At 43.1% G+C, this 22,337-nt stretch overlaps 1 protein-coding gene across 2 annotated transcripts in view; it reads left to right on the top strand.

Moving 5' to 3' along the window:
• Positions 1-22,337, top strand: part of LOC138299370 (collagen alpha-1(XV) chain-like) — a 171,336-nt gene that overhangs the window by 110,779 nt on the left and 38,220 nt on the right. The window contains exons 9-15 of one of the 2 annotated variants that reach the window (XM_069237594.1): positions 2,525-2,635; positions 2,782-2,853; positions 6,903-6,938; positions 7,333-7,359; positions 9,708-9,878; positions 16,135-16,179; positions 16,998-17,078. In XM_069237594.1, coding sequence (XP_069093695.1) covers positions 2,525-2,635; positions 2,782-2,853; positions 6,903-6,938; positions 7,333-7,359; positions 9,708-9,878; positions 16,135-16,179; positions 16,998-17,078 — 543 coding nt within the window. Of the gene's footprint in view, positions 1-2,524; positions 2,636-2,781; positions 2,854-6,902; positions 6,939-7,332; positions 7,360-9,704; positions 9,879-16,134; positions 16,180-16,997; positions 17,079-22,337 lie in introns of both variants that reach the window. The other variant, XM_069237593.1, reaches the window with a different exon arrangement.

Genomic DNA, 22,337 nt, shown 5'->3' with positions numbered 1-22,337 from the left:
AGCCTGCGTGAAAAGGTGCATGCACCCTTTCACTGCCAGTTACACTGCACCAGGTCACTTATAAGTCACCCCTATAGCAGGCCCTCCAGCCCTGAGGGCAGGGTGCAGAGTACCTGTGTGTGAGGGCACCCCTGCACTAGCAGAGGTGCCCCCATGACCTCCAGGTCCATTTTCCCAGACTTCAGGAGTGCGGGGATGCCATTTCTAATATTCCCGGCGCCCCTCTACACACCACACTTGCCTAGGTGGGAAACCGACATTCGCATTCCTAGTACATAGTTTGTGTTTCCCCTAGGCCCATTTCTAACCATTGTGATTTTCACTAATTGCACTGTTTTCTGTTTTTATTGCTATTGCTGCATACTAGTGTATATAATTGGTGTATTACTTACCTCCTAAGGGAGTATAGTCTCTATGGTATTTTGGCATTTGTGTCACTAAAATAAAGTACCTTTATTTTTGTAACACTGAGTATTTTCTTTCATGTGTGTGAGTACTGTGTGACTACAGTGGTATTGCATGAGCTTTGCATGTCTCCTAGATAAGCCTTGGCTACAGCCACCCCTAGAGAGCCTGGCGTCTAGGCACTGCCTACATTTCACTAATAAGGGATAACTGGATGTGGTATAAGGTGTAAGTACCATAGGTACCCACTACAAACCAGGCCAGCCTCCTCCAAACCACTGTACTATATAGGTTACTTTTTAAATTTTTCTTGTAATTGGCGACATTGGATCATCCAGATAACTTGTGTAATGCCCGAATACCAGTCTTTCTCGATTTCCCCTGTTGATGTTTTCCCACTACATTTGATCTTTTATATTTTCATTGAATAAATGCATAAAACATTCCATTTGCATACTACTTTATTATCATTGTTTATGGGAGTGGTGTTGCATTTTTTTCCAGGGACCCCTGTTCCTTCAAAGTTAAGTTTACTGCTCCATTCTAGGACACTCTACTTACTCCATGATACTATGTCACACCAGTCGATGACACATCATTCTCCTTTATGCCATTAACTTTGAGCCATGCTGAATAGTAGTCTCACTAGTGTACAGCATGGCTAAAACACATTGGCAAAGGCAATAGAACTTACATAGGCGAGACCTATTAGCTTTGCCACTGCTTGTTTATAAGGTATGAACTTTAAGGTGACTTGCAATATCCTTATGTACACAGGGGGTATTTTACCCCATATAATACATGGTCACACCACCAACTTTCCCACAAACCACTTAAAACCTTAGTGCATAGGTTCTGTCATTCCAAGCTATTAAAGTAGAGCAGAAGAAAGAAAAGCAACATTAATTTTTTTGCTTTAAACAGTTTTATTAATTATGCTCCTTGACCTGATCTGCCTTTTACCTTGGCTGCTAGCTCTGGCAGAAGGCATTGTAATGTCAGAACTCGACTGTAATAACCCTATCATAGTCATTTTCTGATGTCTTTTCTTTATAATCAGTGAATGTCTTTTCTTTACACGCTGTGACTTGGTGCATCACAAACTGCCGTTTCTAAAGAAATTAGTGACTGCAGTTTATACAGAGATTGGAGAACCCATGTTTATATAGACTGTAACCCCAAGAGTTTCTTCAGTTGAAATGCTTCTAGTTATGACTGATGTGGAGCTGAGCTTCCCAAGATCACACACAGGAGTAGAAGTGTTATTAGAACTATGGTTTCTGAGCACAGTTTACAACTATTGTACCTAATCACTTTTGATCTCTCCAATGCGGTTCCAATTGGCATGAGGCGAAGGGCATGATGGGTGTGGGGCTCAAAGGGTATGTTCTTCCTTTTTACCCTCCTACCTTGATTTGCTTGGTGCATGAAGATGCAAGGTTAATCAACATGTTATTTTCACAATTGAGCTAAATTACTTTGTGAATATAAATAACAATAAAAGATACTTTCGGACTGTGTAAACATGCCTTCCTTTCTCCCTATTTCACTTCCATTATATATGATTGTGTATATTTATCCGAGCCTGCAGTTCGTAAACAACGAGCGATTTGTATAGGGTTGATTGAAAGTCCCTATGGCTGTCCCTGTCCCTGTCCCCCCCAGAAATTTGTCTCCTACGCCCCTGGTGAGAACGGTATGATGAGAAAGTAAACGAGGCACGTGAACCCCATTTTCTTTCTGTAGATACATTCATCTCCTTCCCTAAACACCTCTGGAGACATTGGAGGCTGCCGAGGGTGGGGCTGCGGGGGTCACCAGCGCATGTGAGTGTGGGCGTCCAAGAGCGCATGACCCCGGGGGCTGCTGGAGCCGTGGGCGGCCAGTTATTAGAGGCTAGGAGTTGCTTCTGACACCCCTGCCACTCAGGTTCGGGTCCCTATCGTTGTGCAGCAGCAAAGTGGACATTGGCCGAGAGGGAGGGAAGGATATGGGAGAGAAGATGTGTGAGTGTGAGACAGAGTGGTTACAGAAAAAGAGGTTGTCACTGTCTATTCAGAAATGGCTATCAAACCGGGTCCATGGCAGGTGATTAAGAATTCCCTTTTCTTCTGCCTAGGGCGAGAAGGGCGATCCTGGAGAGGCTGGCGCCGATGGAAGACCAGGGCCCCCAGGAGAGAAGGGAGTGGCGGGTCCTCCTGGGCCTCCCGGGGAGGTTGTTTATCACCAGGTAGGGCATGGACTCCTTGACACTGAAATCTTACAAGGATGGGTGTCGGGGTGAAGGTGAAAGAACAGTATCTCCAGTCCATGCATTCCATACTTACCCCACTCCCATCAAAATAATCCACATTTTCTTTACTCCGATTTCTTTAGGTCTTTGAAGGACCCAGTGGCCCTCCAGAAGCTGTCACTTCTCAAGGCCTGCTAGGCCATCCAGGACCCAAGGTAAGCGCAGTCATGGACGGACAGTGGATGGGCAGATGGACAAACGGACGCAGGGACGAATGGGTGGATGTGTAACCTAAGCGCTTCCTCGCCTCGTCAGGGGTAGTAAGCGCTATATAAAAACGATTACAATACAATTACAATACAATCCCTGTTTTTGTGTAGCCCATTTTTCCTTCAGGGTTATCAAATTTTAATTTACAAATGAAAGCCTGTTTAATTTTTGTAAAGTCGGCGCTCTGGCCCTCTGGTGACAGTTTGAGTTTGATAGCGTGGGCCATAGCGGGTGTCCCTTTTTATGGAAAATATCCAGGGCTTGAATGAAAAAATATATTTATACCTGATACAGTTGCCCCTCCACTCCAGTAGTTTAGAATGTAAATAAAATTACACATATTTGGCGTGGAAAAGTCACACGATTTCCAGTGTGCCCATTGTTTGGGTGTGTTCTCACTTGGCATTAGTATTCAACACAAAGCCAAAGCGCACTACTTTACGTGACTTCAGTTAATATATCTTTGCCTGGAATTGTAGGGATTTTTGCATCGTTTCTGATGCATAATGTCCACTTTGCGTTGATTATCCTGAGCATATCGTGGGTTTGGCCCTAAGTGACACAAAGCCGTTTATCGCCTCACTTAGGTCAACATTGGTGCAACATTCCTTTTGCCCTTGTGTTTGTTCCTTGTGCACCCTCGCAAACCCTTAGAAAATCTTGGTCCATATTTTCAGCCCATCTCTATATACTGTACTGAAACTACCTCACACCCTGTAGCTCTCCATGTAACTGTGTTAAAAGCACCAATTTCTCACCCATTTCCGCCAATATAGAACCAAATTACATGAAGGACGGTTAAGGACTGAAACAATAGTGTTTTGTGGTGCCCAGGACTTACAATGATGCCTTCTTCACCCGAGACCAGTGTCTGCCAGGCCCTTGTCTCAGAAGTGGTATGTGAGGTGTGCCCTCCTCCACAGGATCTACCCTACTTCCCACACCCCTACTTATCCCTAACTTTCAGAAGATTTCCTTACTCTCCAGGGGAGATTGGACGAGGCTCCTTGTACAACCTCGAGGACAATTTTCAAAAGTTGAATAGAAGCTTAAAAATCATATTGCTGACTAGGCCAGCCGGATTTCCAAAACTGCCCATTTCATACTGCAGTTAGGCCTGGTGAAATTGTGATTATGCCGGCAAAATGCCCGAATTTAGATTATGTGTAATCTCTCAAAACTCATATTTTGCAATTTTCTATAACCTTTCTTTAGAGAGTGCAAAAACGACTTGCAAGATGTTGTGCCAAAAAGTCTCGCCCAAAAGACATTTTCTGCTTGAAGAAACCTCCGGCGGTACCTCTGAAGATTTTTTAAGCGAAATGAGCACTTACCAAAAAAAAGTTATACGATATACTGGCAAACCACATTCCCCTTTGAATGCATATTTGTGCAGAAGTTCTATAAAGTGTAATTCACTTTTTAAACCCACCTGGAAGCCATGCCCTCCATGTGGGTACGGGCTTGTCGGGTGCCTGCAACCTTTTCACTTCCGCTGTCATCTAATGGCAAGAGACCGGAGCCTACTGCTCCTACATCTGTATGCGGAAGCCCATCGACCTCACTCTAAACCACAAGGAAACAGGGTTTGAAATGAAATCTCTGCATAACGGGAAGCTGCAGTGTGCGCAAGATTCTAGACAAAGCAATCGCAAAGCTCCCTCCTTGTACCTCTCCCTCCGAAATCTCTCTATAAAAAAAGATATGCGATGGATGAATGGATCGATGGATATTTGGAAACAGGTGGATAGCAGACTGTAGAGAGGGTAGGCACGGTCGATGGCAGAGGATGGGTAAGCTCTGTGCAGGCCACTGATATTGTTCCATCGACATGAAGTGAACACATGGCTAACGCTCTCTCCATTCAGCCCACCTCCCGCAGGTGCTACGGGTTGGAGAAAACAAGCCATTCATCAGTGTTTGTCCCACTCTCAATGTTATCTCCTTGGAGGATGGCCCTTTTTATAGCGTTAAAACATGCATCTGACATGTGACTGATTCCGGTCGGTAAGATGGATCAGTCCTGCCTACCTCTGGATGAGCTAGGTCAACACGAATGAATGTCCCCCAACAAAACCTACCTTTGTGAATCAGCAACTCGTTCCTGTTGTGACAGGGACATGATAGGCAGTGTGCCTGCTCCTGTAAGTGCATCCATTGAATTCATCCATTCCCGTTTTAACTGACCTCGCTTCATCTGGTGTCACATACAGTTTGCTCTCATACGATCAGTTCTTTGCGGGTGAATGGGATTAGTGCTGAGTACTGTCAATCAGTGCTTGAAATGGAAATGTTAAGGTGCAGGTACCCTGTGCCAGAGCACCTGTTTGTTTCTGAGAAGTGCCAGTACTCTCCAATTAAAAGTATTACGGTTTTCTTGAGAAGTGCAGGTACTCTCCCTCTCAAAATAAAAAAGTGCTGGTACTCAGTACTGGACAGTACCGGCCCGTTGAAAGCACTGCTGTCAATTACAAGCAGAATAAATCAAAGTAAAACAATTGATACCAATAAATGCCACAATGGCCGCTGGTGCACTACTACACACATGCAAGCATCACAGTGCCACAACATATACACACACTCTGGTGGGCATCTTGGAATTCTTTTTCTTTCAGAAAACCTGTTTCAAAATGGTCCTCGTGCACTCACTTGTGTCATGATGCACCAGGAGCCGCCTTGAAATCGGTTTTATCATAAAAACAAAACACTCCAGGACAGCCACAGGTCCGTGTTCAATTTGTCCAATTAGTCTTTGGTTCAAAGGATTTGGCAAAAACACAGCTGACACGTGTTTTGCCCTTTAGCGACTTCAAGGCCTGGGGCTTTCTCAAGGCTGCAGAGATAAATGACATACGGGTCAGTGAGTCCTTTTATCTTAGAAGGTGAATAAATGTGTCCATCTCCCACTATCAAAAGTTTCAGGAAAAGATGGTGAATAAAATACACTGAAGTACAAACTGGAGAATTGTTCTTAATACAATCATTGCTCAAGAACTGGAATCACTGATCTTGCCTCTTAATTTTGTGTGAATTCCCTCTTTTCCTAAACCCTTAAATCTGAGGAACAATTGGTCCAAACTTCAACTAGGGATCCACCCCTAAATGAATATGGGTATTATGCAATAGGAGGGCTGTGCTGGACCTTGGGGAAAAACAGTATAACAAGTTCGTCCATGTGAGCGACACCACCAGTCATTTTGTTTTTTTATTTTGTTTCTTTTCATACTTGTCACTTTGTTTTACTTGCAAGCATTGGCATAGCCACTAGCTTTTGTCTCACATTTTAAAGAGTAGGTGCGTTTGCTTTGCCAATGTTTGTTAGAATAGGAAGCTGTAAGCATCTATTGCCCCAACATGGGAAGGCAGTCTCATTTGTAAATATCCAGCATTTATAATTCTAAAATTCAAAATGAACAGAAACAGATTTGAACTTCTACTCGGGGCATCCCATTCATTCATTGCATTATGACCACATTATGAGTGGGCCGCAAAATGAAGATTACCGGTAAGTAACTGTGTCATTGCAAGCTGTTGGGAAATTGATTATATCTTTATATTGGTGAAACGTCTTTAGGAAGCAGACGCTTGTAAGAAAATATATGTATTTCATGCAACGCCACTAGCAGGTCTCTGGAATGATGTGACACAAAAAGTCATATCTGATTGAGTTTTAACTCTGCATTTTGAACTGGATCATATTCATGTTGTAGTAACACATTACGCACACCACCAATGCAATTGTTTCTCTTTTGACACTGACATTATTTTTGTCTTTATTCCTCATAACCTTGTTTCATTTTATTTGTATCTTTCTCTCCTGGACTAGTCATCGAGTTCTAATTGTACCTTTTTTTTTCTCGATGCCAATTCATTCTCTTTCCCTTGCCGCCCTTTTATTCTCATTTTTGTATACCATTCCTTTTTTAATCTTGTTTATTTTTTATCTTCAGTGGCTCTCTTCCTTTCGTTCACGTTCTCTTTCTTTTCTTTCCAGGGAGAACCAGGTGAAAAGGGCGATCCCGGAGAGAAGGTTAGTGTCAAAAACAAAATGATAAAAATGGATATCATGACACAAAATGAGTATGTATAGATGGTAGCTTGCATAGTTTACCTGTGTGTTTCACGCATTCGCTTTCACTGACTGATTCATTGGTGCCACAAGCATTCGAAATGATGTTTACAATGAAATTCTTGGCCCCACCACCAGCTTTTCCAGTATTGTGCATGGTTAGTCTCGCAGATGTGCTCACAGGGTTCTACCTACACGTGGCAGGCGACAGTCACAGCTCCAGGTCCACAAATATTCCAGAGACCTACCTCCCACTATCGCGAAATCTCCAAATTTTCCTTTTTTTGTCGTCTTTCTCTGCACCACTCCTGGTACGCAACAGACAATTGTTTCATTTTTTCCACTTTTTTTCTAGGGTGATAAAGGTGAACCGGGAGATCAGGTTTGAATTTTCACTATACTCTGCACAAGGTCTGGTTGAGCTCAGTGTTGAAATTAAGTTAAATGTAGGAGAAGCCCAAGTGTAAAAAAACAACAATCAAAATGTTTAAATATGTATGTGTGTGCATGTCATGCTCATATAGAAATATTTTTAAGTTAGCTTTCACCTAAAATGTTGTGTTTTCATTACAGTCAGAAGTAGCCCTTCTGCAAGACAAAAGGACACCGTTGTGTTGTGGGTCAGCATCTGAAAATATTTTTCGCAAGAAATACTTTTTTTTTCCGTGCTAGAAAATATTAAAAGTTCAAAGGATTCATTTAATAGAGTCACAGAATTCTGTATTACAGGGTGTATTTTATTCCCTATAATACATGGTTGTTTCACCAAACTAACGACCCTTTCCTCCTCACCCAAATCGTTTGCTCTTTCTGATGCAAGGAGCCTTTGTGTAGTTATGTGGCTATTTTTAGATATGTACTGTGAAATCAAAGGCAAGAAAGGCACTGCTATGCAGCTTGGAATCTTAAGCATTTTTATGTAAATCATTATTAAAGGTAGAGTTGAGGGTAAGAGTATTTGGTAACTTTTGAGTAGATTCCTGTTCTCTTGTACAGAAGTCAAGCAAGGAAATATTTATGCACAATAGAAATGTGTTGTCATCATTGAATAATTGTAAAAAGTGAAGGAACACAGAAACGGAAAGGAAAAGTGAGTCAGATGAAGTGGGGAGTCCAATGTGAGCAGCAATGGTAATTCTAACTAACCTGGGTCCGGTAGGAGGAAACTGGTATCTTTACTTAACTCTAACTAATTATTATAAAAGTACTAATATAAAGAGTTGATGTGCCTATTAAAGTAACAAGAACTTTAGAGAAATGTTCTACTGTGTAGAAATTGTTAGCGTCCATCTCTTGCAAAGGAATAGGTAGTCGAATATGAAGTTGCACATTTTCTATGGACACAACATAGGAACATGGCTTATTTCAGGGCAAGTAATACAAGCAGCTGAAACGCAATTACAATATGCAGAGTTCGCTATGTCTGCTGCAGTAAGGGGCCTATCTATGAACCCGTTTGCTTCACTCTTGCACCACGCTACGTGGTGCACGAACAACGCAAACCTTAAGACAGATTTTTGAAGACATACAAAGCCACCTTGTGTGGCTTTGAGTGGCTAAAAAAATCTGGAGTAACGCAATGCAAATCGTTGTGTCATTCAGCCCTGAGAAGGTGCTCTGTCGGTGTTGTGTGGGTGTTCCCATGTAACTTCCATGGATTTTGACACATCCCCAAATTTACAAGAACTTGTTACCTGGGGATGTACCTAAATCTTACACCTTCCTAGGGGACGCATAATAAGGAGAAATATCCCTGTTTCTCATTGTTTCTTCCTTTTTCTATGTGTGCTGCGTTCTGCAGCACTAATAGAAAGAGGAATATGCCCCCCAGAATTGTTTTTGTGTAGGAAGGTGTCCCTTCCTGTACAAAAACAATCCTGATTGCAACACAGGCATCCCTGCACCCTGGTGGAAGGGTGCCTCCACTGGCACTAGGTAGCCCATTGTGCTCCAGTGCATGGAAAGAACAGGAATGCACCGTATTGCACTAAATATGGTGCATTCCCGCCCTTTTCTGTCATGCAGCGCAGCAAGATGACTTGCTGCGCTGCACTACGTGACGTCCTTATAAATTAGGCCCTTAATGCTTTGCGTTTGGCGCTACACTTTTTAAATTAAGTGGCAGTTTTCAGTTCAGCCACTAGGTGGTGCAAGGCTGTTACTTGACGGCGATACAATGAAGCCACTGGGAAAAAAATATCTTACCCTTGCTTCACCTGCACTGCTCATTACGACCTGAAAATTAGAAAAGTGTGTATCTTGCCATTTTATTACCATGCCCTTCAAAGGAGGCTCACAGCCAAAATATACCCCTGAGAATTCATTTGGAATGGGTTGGGTAAAACACTTTAAAGAAGCTGAAGTTAGAATTGAAGTGATATAACATATATATGTTGCAAAACATATTCGAGGACATATCAAAATGCAGGTACTTATTTAAGAACTCCATTAAAAACCGAATAACTTTTTTAGATAACTTATTTGCTCATTATGCTGTAAAATCCACAGTTTGGCACCACTTTATCAAAGGATCTTTCACAGGACATCCACCCCTAAGCCCACCTCGGGTCTCCATGCTTGGTGTGAGTCAGGGCTGCTGTATTTCACACACTTTCAATATGGGCCAGTCACCATGCTTACTAGTAAAGACACATCTTGTAGACAGATATGACATAAGGGATATTATACCGAGTCAGCATTTTATAAAAACCTCTTTCTTGTTTCAAGCAGAGTTGCACTAAATGTGAGCTAATGGGTGTTCCAGGGCTGCCAGGAATCACTGGACCCTTGGGACAGCCAGGATTTCCTGGTCCCCCAGGCCCTCCTGGGCCCCCTGGACCAGCCGGGACTCCCTGCACTGAATGCCCAACAGATTCCTGGTCACCACCTGTCTTCCATGAGGTAGGTTCTGGTATGTGTAGACCACCTTTTCTGCGGACATGTACATATTCGTTCCTATATGTCATTCCTGTATGTTCGGCACCTCATTCGCCCCCCAGTGTCTGGCTAAATTCTGTTTTGCCACAACAAGTCCCAGTGTACAGAACAGGAGCTTAAACTGCAGGATGTCCACGTATTTCGTGATTCCCAGTAATACAAATTTCGGTTCTAGTGGGATCTGTACTTATAGTATTGTGGTTCCTGAGTTCTCACCTTCCAATACACCTGGCTATTTAGACATTTCCATAGTGTGACTAGGAATGAGCTGTTGTCTTTCTCACATCTCAAGCAGAGCAGTGAGGGGGCCTGTCCCACGTGGTGTAGTTTTTATCTGTCATAATAGGCTCTATGGAGGATCTTAAATTGGATCAAGCGTAGGCGGCAGGGCCGGATTTAGGGTGGTGCAAGCGGTGCGGCCGCACCAGGTGCTGGCCTGGATTGCGGGGCACTGACTTCAGGGCGGCGCTTTGTTTATCAATAACATAGAAACTTGCGATTAAAAAGCACCTGCTGAAAAGTTCCTTGTGCGTCCAGCCTTCAGGAAGCAATTAACATTTCAAGATACCTCTTGTTATGAATGTTCCTGCTAGTTAGGAGTTTTGTCTAGGGGCAGCTTTGACTCGCCATAAAGTAGCGTAGATGGTTAATGTACCTGCTGCAAAGAACAGAACTATATTTTATTTGGACAGCTAAGTGGATTAGTAAAGCCAGCCTTTACAAATATTTTTAAAACAAATGAATGTATATGGGAGAGGGGCTTTGGAGAGATGAGGGGCACATTTGCTGGGAGGTATTGAGGGAAACTGAGGAGGTGGTCATGGGATGGGGGTGCAAAAAAAGACTGTCTCACAGGGTGCCACCAGCGCTAAAGCCGGCCCTGGTAGGTAGGATTTGATAGCTACCTCTTGGGGTGAATAAGTGCCACCTCCCAGTCTGAGTTGTCCAGTTCTCCCAGGTAGTGTTCCCATTTAGTTCTCAGAGCAGTCAGGTTGTCTGGCATATTGTTATTTATTATTTTTTATGTGCAGGAGATTGCTCCCCACCTATTTTCCCTGTCAGGAGCCGCACGTCAAGGGGTAGGGTATTCGGGAATGTCCGTGCCTGTCAACCCCTGGGCATTCCCTGCATGGTGCAGCTGTGCATATTTCAGGAATTGAGATTGGTGCATATTGTATTCCTGCTTTAGGGGAAGGAAGGGCATGATATTTCCCTGTTCAAGGATGTCACCTATTGTGGTGATACCTACCGTGTCTCATATCACAAAGCCCTGCAAATTTGCTATTTCTTTCAGCCATGTCCCTTTCCAGAGGGGTGTCAGTCTGGTGGCCTTTTGTGCGAACACATCCTTCGAAATGTTGACCGTAACTTCCCAATAGAACATCGTGGATATTGTTTGTCTAATCCCTGCTTTTAGGCTCAAGGTCCATAGTGTCCTTTGTATGATTGAGTTGAATGTTTTTGCTGTAAGAACGACCTCAATGCCATTTTAGTGAGTTTAAGTGAGCTTAACCCATCAAGATCTTGTATAATATTGATATTGATACAATTTATTAACTGCAATGAATGCCCGGAGGCATCTTGGTGCTTACATCTGATTCTGAACAAGTTAAAAGCACCAGACAAAAACAACCTTTAAGAGAGGACAAAAAAACGAAGTTTTAAGTTATTTGCGAACACTAGAGAAGTTCTGCTGAATTTTAAGTTCCAGATGAAGTTTATTCCACAATTTACAAGTGGAATAAACAAGCTTCCTGCTGCTCTATGAAACTTTGTTGCATTAAGGGACTACCAATTTTCTGGATTTAGTGGAATGCAGGGATCTCCTTGGCACATTACCTGTGAATCTCCTCCGCAAATACTCTGGGCCTATTCCACAGAGAGATCTGTGGGCTTCATAGAGTGCCTTTAAGGCCACACATTTCTTTACCAGGAGCCAGTGAAGCTCCTATAAATCTTGAGACACTGAATGAAATTTGCGGACCTTCTTTAGGAGCCAGGCTGCTGCATTCTGTAGAAGCTGGAGTTGGTTTAAAAAACCTAGGTGAATACTCTGCTAAAGGGCATTACAATAGCCCAGCCTAGTAGTTGAACGACAACTGATTATTGCAACTCAAAAGGAACAAAAAGGAGAATTTTTCTCAACATTTTTAGAATTAAAAAAAGCAGGTTGAGGTAAGTTTACTAACCAAATCTCCAAAAGTAAGTTTGTCATCAAACATCACCCCTAGGTTCCTAACTTTCAGAACTGGACTGAGGAGGGGAGCCAAGGTACAAGGCCCACCAAGAAGAGTTCTAAATAGAAGTATGCTTTCCAAAGAGGAGAACCTCAGTTTTACCAGGATTTAACGTAAGGCTATTGCGTCTCATTCAATTGGCGACCTTACACATGCAATTGTTGAAGCATTGATAAACCTCTTCAACATTGCTTGAAATGGGCACTATAACTTGAGTGTTGTCTGCATAAGCAATTGTGGAAAAGTCAAAGGATTGAGTATGTTTAAGTAGGGGGGGCAGCATAAATATTAAAAAGCGTAGGGCTCTAAGATGAACCTTGGAGGACGCCACAAGGTAGGGAGAAGGACTTTGACCTGAATTCCCAGAGGAACACTGACTGCCCTCCTGTTGGAGAGGAAAGATCACAGGAGATCCAGAGCTGATCCACAGATCCCAATATTAGCCAAGCTATTTATGAGAAAACTGTGGCTCACAGTATCGAAAGCAACAGACAGATCTAAAAGAATCACTGCTGCCTTCCCATCATTGTTCATTACTGTTCTTATCTCTTTTGAAGTTACCACCAAAGCCATTTCAACACTGTGGTTAAATCTAAAACCATGCTGAGCTTCATCGAGGATCTCATTCCTACTTGGAAATTCCGAAAGAGTGATGTTAAGATGCTTTTCAAGAATTGTCGCCGGCACTGGTAGGAGCGAGATAGGGTGGGAAATTTTTGTCTTCATTGGGATTGCGAGAGGATTTTTTCAACAGGGAAAGTATGGAAGCTTTTTTTCATTCATCTGGAAACGGTCCAGAAATGATGACACTGTTCATTAGTTTCGTAAGAATGGGTTAAACGTCTCAGCTATATCACGTATGAGTTTTGGATGACGGGGGTCTGAGGGCACACCTGATTTAGTGAGGGCAATAAGTGCTATCACTCTGTCTTCCGTGAGAAGTAATACCAAAATGTTGATGTGTTTTCAAAAGAACAATCTCTTGTATGCAAACACATTGCTGCAGTGAGACAATTTCTCTACCCTTGTCTGCATTTGTGGCCAGATTGGGCTCTTTCTAGATCAGAGAGCAATGTCTTTTTTCATGTGTCTTTATTCTGCTAGATGCTTTTTGAGAAGCGCCATCACTTTTAGTGTAAACGGCATCAAGACTTTCGGATAACCAAAACAGCTACAAAATATTAATCAAAAAAGAAGCAAATTTCACACAGAACTACCATGAAAATCCTAGACATTAACATTACAGGGAGTGCAGAATTATTAGGCAAGTTGTATTTTTGAGGATTAATTTTATTATTGAACAACAACCATGTTCTCAATGAACCCAAAAAACTCATTAATATCAAAGCTGAATATTTTTGGAAGTAGTTTTTAGTTTGTTTTTAGTTTTAGCTATGTTAGGGGGATATCTGTGTGTGCAGGTGACTATTACTGTGCATAATTATTAGGCAACTTAACAAAAAAAAAAATATATACCCATTTCAATTATTTATTATTACCAGTGAAACCAATATAACATCTCAACATTCACAAATATACATTTCTGACATTCAAAAACAAAACAAAAACAAATCAGTGACCAATATTTGCAAGGACACTCAAAAGCCTGCCATCCATGGATTCTGTCAGTGTTTTGATCTGTTCACCATCAACATTGCGTGCAGCAGCAACCACAGCCTCCCAGACACTGTTCAGAGAGGTGTACTGTTTTCCCTCCTTGTAAATCTCACATTTGATGATGGACCACAGGTTCTCAATGGGGTTCAGATCAGGTGAACAAGGAGGCCATGTCATTAGATTTCCTTCTTTTATACCCTTTCTTGCCAGCCACGCTGTGGAGTACTTGGACGCGTGTGATGGAGCATTGTCCTGCATGAAAATCATGTTTTTCTTGAAGGATGCAGACTTCTTCCTGTACCACTGCTTGAAGAAGGTGTCTTCCAGGAACTGGCAGTAGGACTGGGAGTTGAGCTTGACTCCATCCTCAACCCGAAAAGGCCCCACAAGCTCATCTTTGATGATACCAGCCCAAACCAGTACTCCACCTCCACCTTGTTGGCGTCTGAGTCGGACTGGAGCTCTCTGCCCTTTACCAATCCAGCCACGGGCCCGTCCATCTGGCCCATCAAGACTCACTCTCATTTCATCAGTCCATAAAACCTTAGAAAAATCAGTCTTGAGATATTTCTTGGCCCAGTCTTGACGTTTCAGCTTGTGTGTCTTGTTCAGTGGTGGTCGTCTTTCAGCCTTTCTTACCTTGGCCATGTCTCTGAGTATTGCACACCTTGTGCTTTTGGGCACTCCAGTGATGTTGCAGCTCTGAAATATGGCCAAACTGGTGGCAAGTGGCATCGTGGCAGCTGCACGCTTGACTTTTCTCAGTTCATGGGCAGTTATTTTGCGCCTTGGTTTTTCCACACGCTTCTTGCGACCCTGTTGACTATTTTGAATGAAACGCTTGATTGTTCGATGATCACGCTTCAGAAGCTTTGCAATTTTAAGAGTGCTGCATCCCTCTGCAAGATATCTCACTATTTTTGACTTTTCGGAGCCTGTCAAGTCCTTCTTTTGAGCCATTTTGCCAAAGGAAAGGAAGTTGCCTAATAATTATGCACACCTGATATAGGGTGTTGATGTCATTAGACCACACCCCTTCTCATTACAGAGATGCACATCACCTAATATGCTTAATTGGTAGTAGGCTTTCGAGCCTATACAGCTTGGAGTAAGACAACATGCATAAAGAGGATGATGTGGTCAAAATACTCATTTGCCTAATAATTCTGCACTCCCTGTATATTGTAAAGCACATATGTGCATAAGCTCTCAATTGCTCTTCCAGTGTGTTGTAGAAACGAAAATGAAAAGGTTCAAAGATCAGTACCCAATTATGTCCATTCATATATCAGAACCCAAAGAACATCCGGGAGGGTTGGGTCCATGTCAGGTTTGCAGTATACCAAGAGCAGACAAATTTGCGTATATAGAACCCCAAATGAATCCAATTCAGTACCGTTTTCACCCATTTTAAATCACCTATACTTCTTTGTCACTTAAATGAAAAACAGAGCTAAGAACTCACTTAAATTCGAAACCCAGATACATTGCTAAGCAATTTTAAAAGTGCCGTCTCATCGAACAAATAAAATGTGCGAATAGTTTGTGTGTAAAAAATGAAAGTTGGCATTCAAAACGATTACCTTTTGAAAAGTGCACACAGCACACTTCATCACTCGGTGACAGCATGCTAAAGGCTAAAATTGGGGAATATTCTGCTTGTTGATCACTTTTATGTGTTCTTTGAGAGACAAACAAAATAGTAACAAAGCTATCAAGTTTAGATTAAATGGTTTCCTTAGATCCAGAGCCACTGGAATTATGCAATAGGGGTGGACCAAATTATGCGACAGCGTTAACTAAATGATGTAGCGAGAATATGCAAATAATGCAGCATAATGTGGAATATTTATAGTTTTACTAGATTACTTTGTCCTTTTTTGCATATGTTACCACTGTCTGTTTCACCCCATTAGCGTCAGTTTCACACCTATACACAGCATTTGGCAGCAGAAGGTTGATCACTTTACATTTGGGAAGGGCCTTCTACTGCAGAACAACATGTGTTGCAGCGTTATTAGTAACTTTTGATTTGTTTGAGCAATAAAGTTTTTTTCTGCCCATTAAAAAGCAAATTATGCATTATGTGGTAAATGCAGCAAATCCATAATTACGCGGATTATATTCAAGGCTCAAAAATCGCACAATTCCAGTGGTGTTGCCTAGGCGAAAGGATTTTGCCACTTTTATCTCCTGCCACTCCATACAAAGGTCTTGGTATCCCAAATTATGGATCCCGCCCTGCCTCTCACTATTAACTGAATAGTAGCTAAATGCCCTTGACTGTTAATGTCCATACAAAGAATTTGTTGCAGTTTACCTCCACTAATTGTTTTTTTTTTCCTTTTGTTTTTTTATGGCTCAAGGTTGACAACCCGGATATGGAATTGTATGGCGCCATTGCTCCGCAGGTAAGGGCCTACCATCCTGTACTCAGTCCTTAGTCACACTCCTCCCCACCCTTATTTCACTCTACTTTTTTACTGTCCTAGGCAACTTTCAACTGCAGGGAAAAACTTTTTGCAACTGTAGGTGGGGTGGCAGAGGGGGATACACTTCTAGTCACACAGGGAACATCCATGGTTAGTTGAAAGTATTTACATACAGTTTGGAATGAAGCGGTCTCCAGCTCTGAGGAGGGATATCATTTAAAGGTTTGGATGTGGTCTGGTCATCACACAAGCATCTGTGCGAGGCTGGAATCTGTGTCCAGGAGTACATGCTGGAAATCTCTGGTCACACGCTAGTGGCAGTGATATATCCATCTAAATCCGGCTTGGAAGTGATTTCCAGTTGCGTTAGTTGAGCTGTAGTCCTCTCCTAGTCATGAACAGGAGGGGGCGGAAATTTCCTTGGGGTGAGTCTCTGAAATCAGAGTGGTCTGCAGGTCACAGATTGAATGGCAAGGAAGTCTTCTGATTTATTAAGTGATTATGGGTAATTGTTTTATTTCTATTGGCTGGATATCATAAGTACCCACTTTTGCTATTTGCTAGATGGGAGCAGTTGCTCCCTTTTATTACCCAATGATAGGAACTCGTTTAATGATTTTCTCTATAAGCCAAATCTGCCTTTCTTCAATTGGCTAAAGGGCAGGTTCCGCCCTTCTTCTATTGGCTGAATAACATGAATCAGATTCAAAAATTTACAATGCAATTCAAATTGTGCTTCTCATGTTGTGTCAGCTAATTGAGTGGCACTCACCAAGTATTTTCATTATGTATTTCAGGGTCCGCCTCTTCTTGTGGGATATCCAGGCCCCCCGGGTCCACCTGGCCCTCCCGGCCCACCTGGAGTTGTATATCTAAATGTAAGACTTTCCATTTATACAGTTGTTTGCTCCAATCTGGGAGACATATTTGCAAGCCTGGAAATCTAAATCCGATCAATGCAGAACAGAGGTCATGTTGACCTTGCTCTGATTGGTACTGATAATAGGTTATAGACAGCAAGCTCTAGCTAGAAAAAGGCAAGAACTAAGTTGATATGTCATAGGTCAGTTTTGTGCTGAGTCATAGAGACTTATTTAGGATCAGGGAGATATTGAAGAGTGAGTGACCACCTGCTATTGAACCCTAGGCAGCTGGTGAGTCCCCAAAAGGGGAAGTATAGAAGCACAATAGCAAACCATTCAAAGCAAAAGAGTCCTTTTGTTATGCTTTGTTATGTTATGCTGATTTGTATAGCACAATAATCACCTAAGAGGGTCTCCAGGAGCTTGGGCAAGGTGTATAAGTGTGTGGTCCCAAGGTGCTTCTGTGAAGAGCCAGGTCTTCAGCTTCTTGTGGAACTCAAGAGGTGAGGAGGAGGTTCTGATGTGTTGAGGGAGGTTGTTCCAAGCCTTGGCTGTGGTGTAGGAGAATAAGCGACCTTCTGTTTTGTTTTGCTGGATGCAGGGAGTGTGTGCTAGGGAGAGTCAGGCAGTGAATAGATGTCTGGTGTATTGGTGAAGGGTATGCAGCAATTCTGGCCCTGTGTTGTGTAGGAGTTAATATGCATATGTGTGAGAAGTTTGAATTGTCTGTGCTTGTGAATAGGGAGCGAGTGAAGCTTCCTGAGGTACAGTGTGATGTGGGTGCAGTGTGGGAGGCTGAGTAGGAGTCTTGCGGCTGCGTTCTGGATGGTCTTGAGTCTGTGTAGGAGCTGTTTGGAGATTCTGCCACAGAGAGTGTTGCTGTAATCCATTCTGCTGGTGGTGAGTGCTTGTGTGACAGTTCTTCTAGTGTTCTGAGGCAACTATTTGAAGGTCTTTAGCAGAATGCATAGGATGTGGAAGCAGGAGGTGCACAAGGCATTGACTTGAGCCATCATGTTGAACTTGCCATTTAGAATGATCCCTAGATTTCTTGTGTGGTCAGTGGGTGTGGGGGGTGTTCCTAGCTCTGATGACCACCAGGTGGAATCCCATGGGGAGGTTGTGTTGTAGAAGACCAGTACTTTCATCTTGTCAGAGATGCGCTTCAGGCAGTTGGTTCGCAACCATTCTGTTACCATGGTCATGCAGTTTGTGAAGTTGGTTCTGGTGGTGTTTGTCTTGTCCGTCAAGGAAAGGTTAAGTTGGGTGTCATCAAGGATAAGTTGGGTGTCATCAGAGTAGGAGAAGACAAGGTTGTCTTATGATCAGATAATGTTGGTGAGTGGTGTCATGTATATGTTGCAAAGAGTGGGGCTGAGAGGCAATCCCTGTGGGACACAGCATATCAGTCTCTTGATTTCTGATGTGAAGGGTGGCAGCCTGGCCCTTTGGGTTCTTCCTGTGAGGAAGGAATAGACCAATTTGGGAGTGAATCCTTGTAAGTCAGTCTCGTGGAGTCTTCTGATAAGGGTGTTGTGGAAGGCAGTGTTGAAGGCCATGGAGAGGTCGAGCAGGATAAGGGCTCCTGTTTCTTCTTGGTCCAGGATGTTTTGAATGTCATCAGTGGCCGCTATAAGTGCTGTTTTGATGCTGTGGTTCTTTCTGAATCCTGATTGTGTGTTGTCTAGAAGAAGGTGACGTTCGAGATGGATTGTGAGTTGCTTGTTAATCGCCTTCTCAATCAGTTTGGCTGGATAGGACGGCAGGGAAATGGGCCAAGCGGTGCTCAGTTTCTTCAGGTAGGCTGTGGGCTTCTTGAGGAGTGCGTTGATTTCTGAAAGTTTCCATTCGTCCGGGAAAGTGGCGGACATGATGGAGGTGTTGATGATGTGAGTCAGAGTGCTGCTGATTGGTGATGTTCCAAAGTTGTAGATGGGCATGCTGGGCCTTGGGAGGATTGTCCGCTTGATTGCCACTGCGTTGTTTCTGGTGAGGGGTGCCCATTTGGTCAGGTGGCCATCTTGGTTAGTGGTAGGTAGGTTAGCAATCAGTTCGCTGGGGTTGGGTTGGTGTCCAAAGTTTCTGTTGATGTTTGTGATTTTGCTGTAGAAGAAGTTGGATAGGTTGTCGCAGAGTTGTTGGGAGGCAGCAATGTTGTTGACAGAGGCTGAAGGCGAGGGGAAATCCTTGACAATCAAGAAGATCTCCATGCAGCTGTTGGAGCGTCCTTCGATACGGTCTACTTATGCTTTTTTCTTGGTGTCTCTAATTTGCTGGGGATAGTTTCTGTGTGCAGCCTTGTAAGTAGTTCTGTTGATGGTGTTGTGGCTGGTTCTCCATTTCCTTTCTAGCTCCATTTCCTTTCTAGTGTCATTTGATGTCTCATAGGTCTTCTGTGTACAAGCTGCCCTTCTTGTTTGATCTACTTTGCTTGGTGAGATTGATGGGTGTAAGGGAGTCCACGCAGTTCTTGATCCAGTTCTTTAAATTGTTTAAATCCTTGTTGAGGTTGTCTGTGAGGCTAGGCTGATGAGTGCTGATAGTGCTGTGCCAGTCTGCTCCTGTGATTTTGCCATAGCTGTGTCATGGAATGCTGAACATGGAAGGGGTATTGTCTTGAGGTGTGTTGATTTGGAAGTGGATGATAGATTGGTTGGTCCATGTGAGCTGTGTGGTGGAGTTGTATATGATGCTGTCACTTATGGTGAAGATGGGATCCAGTGTGTATCCTGCAGTGTGTGTTGGGAGCTGGTTGAGTCCAATGTTGCTAAAGCTTTCGAGGAGTGCTAAGGAGCAGGTGTCATTTCGGTCTTCCAGGTGAAAGTTGAGGTCACCAAGGCGTTTGTAGGCTATGGAGTCAATAGTGAGCAGAGTGACAAAGTCAGTGATGAGGCTGGTAAAGGTGACTCATGGCCCGGGTGGTCGGTAGGTGAGGGTTCCATTCACAATGAATTTTTCTGAGATTTGCAGCTTGAAGTACAGGGGTTCTATGAATGGGGAGCATCTCTGTGGATGTTGTGCATTTGATGGATTCGTTGTACATGATAGTGAGTGTGCCTCCTGGCTTGTGAAGGTGGTCCTTTTGAGCTATCTTGTAGCCCGCTGGGTTTGCCGTAGTGATGTCAGGTGCTGATAAGGTGTTGAGCCAGGTCTCTGTGATAAAGACGAAGTCAGGTGCGTTGCTGCACAGGATGTCCCATATATGTCTGTGTGTTTGCTGAGTGTTCGTGTGTTGAAACACATGCATGCGAGTGGGTGTTAACGTGCGGTTTGCTGTGGTGTAGGGTGGGAATGTAGCCGTTGTTGGTGCTTGTGCGGTGTGTGCTAGGAGTGAGTGTTGAAGACATTGTTATTATTTACATGTGGGGTGTGGGTGGGTGGCTGCCAGAGAACCAGCAGTGGGTACAGGTGAAAGCTCCTACTGTGGAGGTGGGGTGCAGCAACAGTTGGGAGAACGCGCCTGGGATCTAGCTCCCGGGTGTAATTTCTTATGCTGATGTGTGATGGGAAATGCTTTTCATGTTGTTCAATATTCTGTATCCAAAGGGATAGGAATTTTGAGGTTTAAAAAAAATGTGCATAGCCAAGGCAAAACAGGAACTGACATCAGATGACCACTGGATTGATATTGACATTACATAAATTACATCACATGACATGTTAACCACCTAAAAGTACATAGTGTCGCGTTCCAACCCTGATGGTGTTCTGGCAAATTCCAGGAGCACGCATCAAAGCCAGAGCAGCACAGGGAATAGTAAAGCATTCCTACCTGTTAGCCGGTGGTTTCCGGCGCTCAGTGCCGGCACTTAATTGCCAACACCAGTGCTTGTCCAGTTTAGAAATAAGCACAATAACAGCTGTTAATTAATTCAATCTACATTAAAAATGACTAGACCGCCCAAGCCATTCTCATAGTTTAGGGGCCGGCAATAGTCTGAAAAGTCACACATGTAAGATTGTGATTGTTAGTAGTCGTGTTAACATTATCATTGGCAGCACTTCAGGGATCAATGTGTGGCGCAAGCTACCGTAGCCTCTGATGAGGGTCCTGGATTTTTTTTATTTTATTTTTACAAATTAAGCACTGGGTGTCCTCCCATGAGCACAAGTAGGTTGTCTGTAGCCGGACTGGGACGGCCTTTTGTGATCATCTGATTTGGTCGCTTCGCAGGCTTTGTGATGTTACTATGAATGTCCCCCCTCAGCGCTGACATAGATTGCTACGAGAACATTAATTCAGCTACTGATGCATACATGAAAAGTGCCTCCGTCCCATGTGCCACACTGTCAAATTATCCTTTCTTTTACGCTAATAGCACGTTTCGTGCTTCCCTTCTAGTCAATGATAGAAGCGGAACTACAAGTCCCAGAATGCAATGTCCTATTGACAAAAATGCCAGGACTGGTTGAGCGTGTCACACATGATGTGAGTGTATGTCGTAACAATACCGAGACTTGTAACAGGCGAGATACCCAACTGAGAAAGATATTATGTTTTATGAATACGCATCCTTCCTTCTGCGACCCTCTAAAATTCTAACACAAACTAATGTTAATTTATACTTAACAAACGTGTAGTCACAGATTCCCTATAATGTTTTTGATTCCCCGCAGAAATAGAACATTCAATGGCACATTTCTTTTACACATAGCCTGAATTTACACCTAGCTTCGAGTGTGCTCCTCAAACGCCCCGTGAGGATACATTTCTAGGATGTGTGGCTGTTAGCCCTTGCCACGCACTAAATGGCCACTAGAAGGCGCTGCTGTGCCCCAGTTTATCTGCTCAATCCAAGAATATGTTAACGGGAGGCTCGGGCCAGATCACAAAACATTTTGATATGTGTTTGTCCTTGGGAGTAAGGTAAGTAAGGCTCTGCTTGGTTAAGACACTTTTTACACCCCATTATGAAAGCAGGTTAGTAAAGATTAAAATATGCGACAGTGATATTTGTGCTTATTTGTTGTGTTGCATTCTGTTATTGTGATGATGTGTTACGGTGTTGTTGTTTTTTGTGCTGTTGTGTTTTTGTTCTGCATCATTGCTTTGTGTTTCTGTTGAATTGCACTGAGGTTGTTGTGTTGTGTATTTTTTGTTACTGCAATGTTGTGCTATGCCTTATTATGATTTTATTGTTCTGTGCTGCTTTGGGTTATATTATTGTGTAATGTTCTGTTATGTACTTCAAAAATGTCAACAAATGCTGCTACAATTTCCATCTAAAAGCAGCACCGTTATAGTCACAATCAAACGTAGACATCCGACCAGAC

Source organism: Pleurodeles waltl, chromosome 6 (assembly GCF_031143425.1).
Source record: "Pleurodeles waltl isolate 20211129_DDA chromosome 6, aPleWal1.hap1.20221129, whole genome shotgun sequence".
In the NCBI taxonomy this organism is placed as follows: domain Eukaryota; kingdom Metazoa; phylum Chordata; class Amphibia; order Caudata; family Salamandridae; genus Pleurodeles; species Pleurodeles waltl.
Note: the sequence above shows the minus strand (reverse complement) of the source record. Positions and strands in the feature narration are given on the sequence as shown.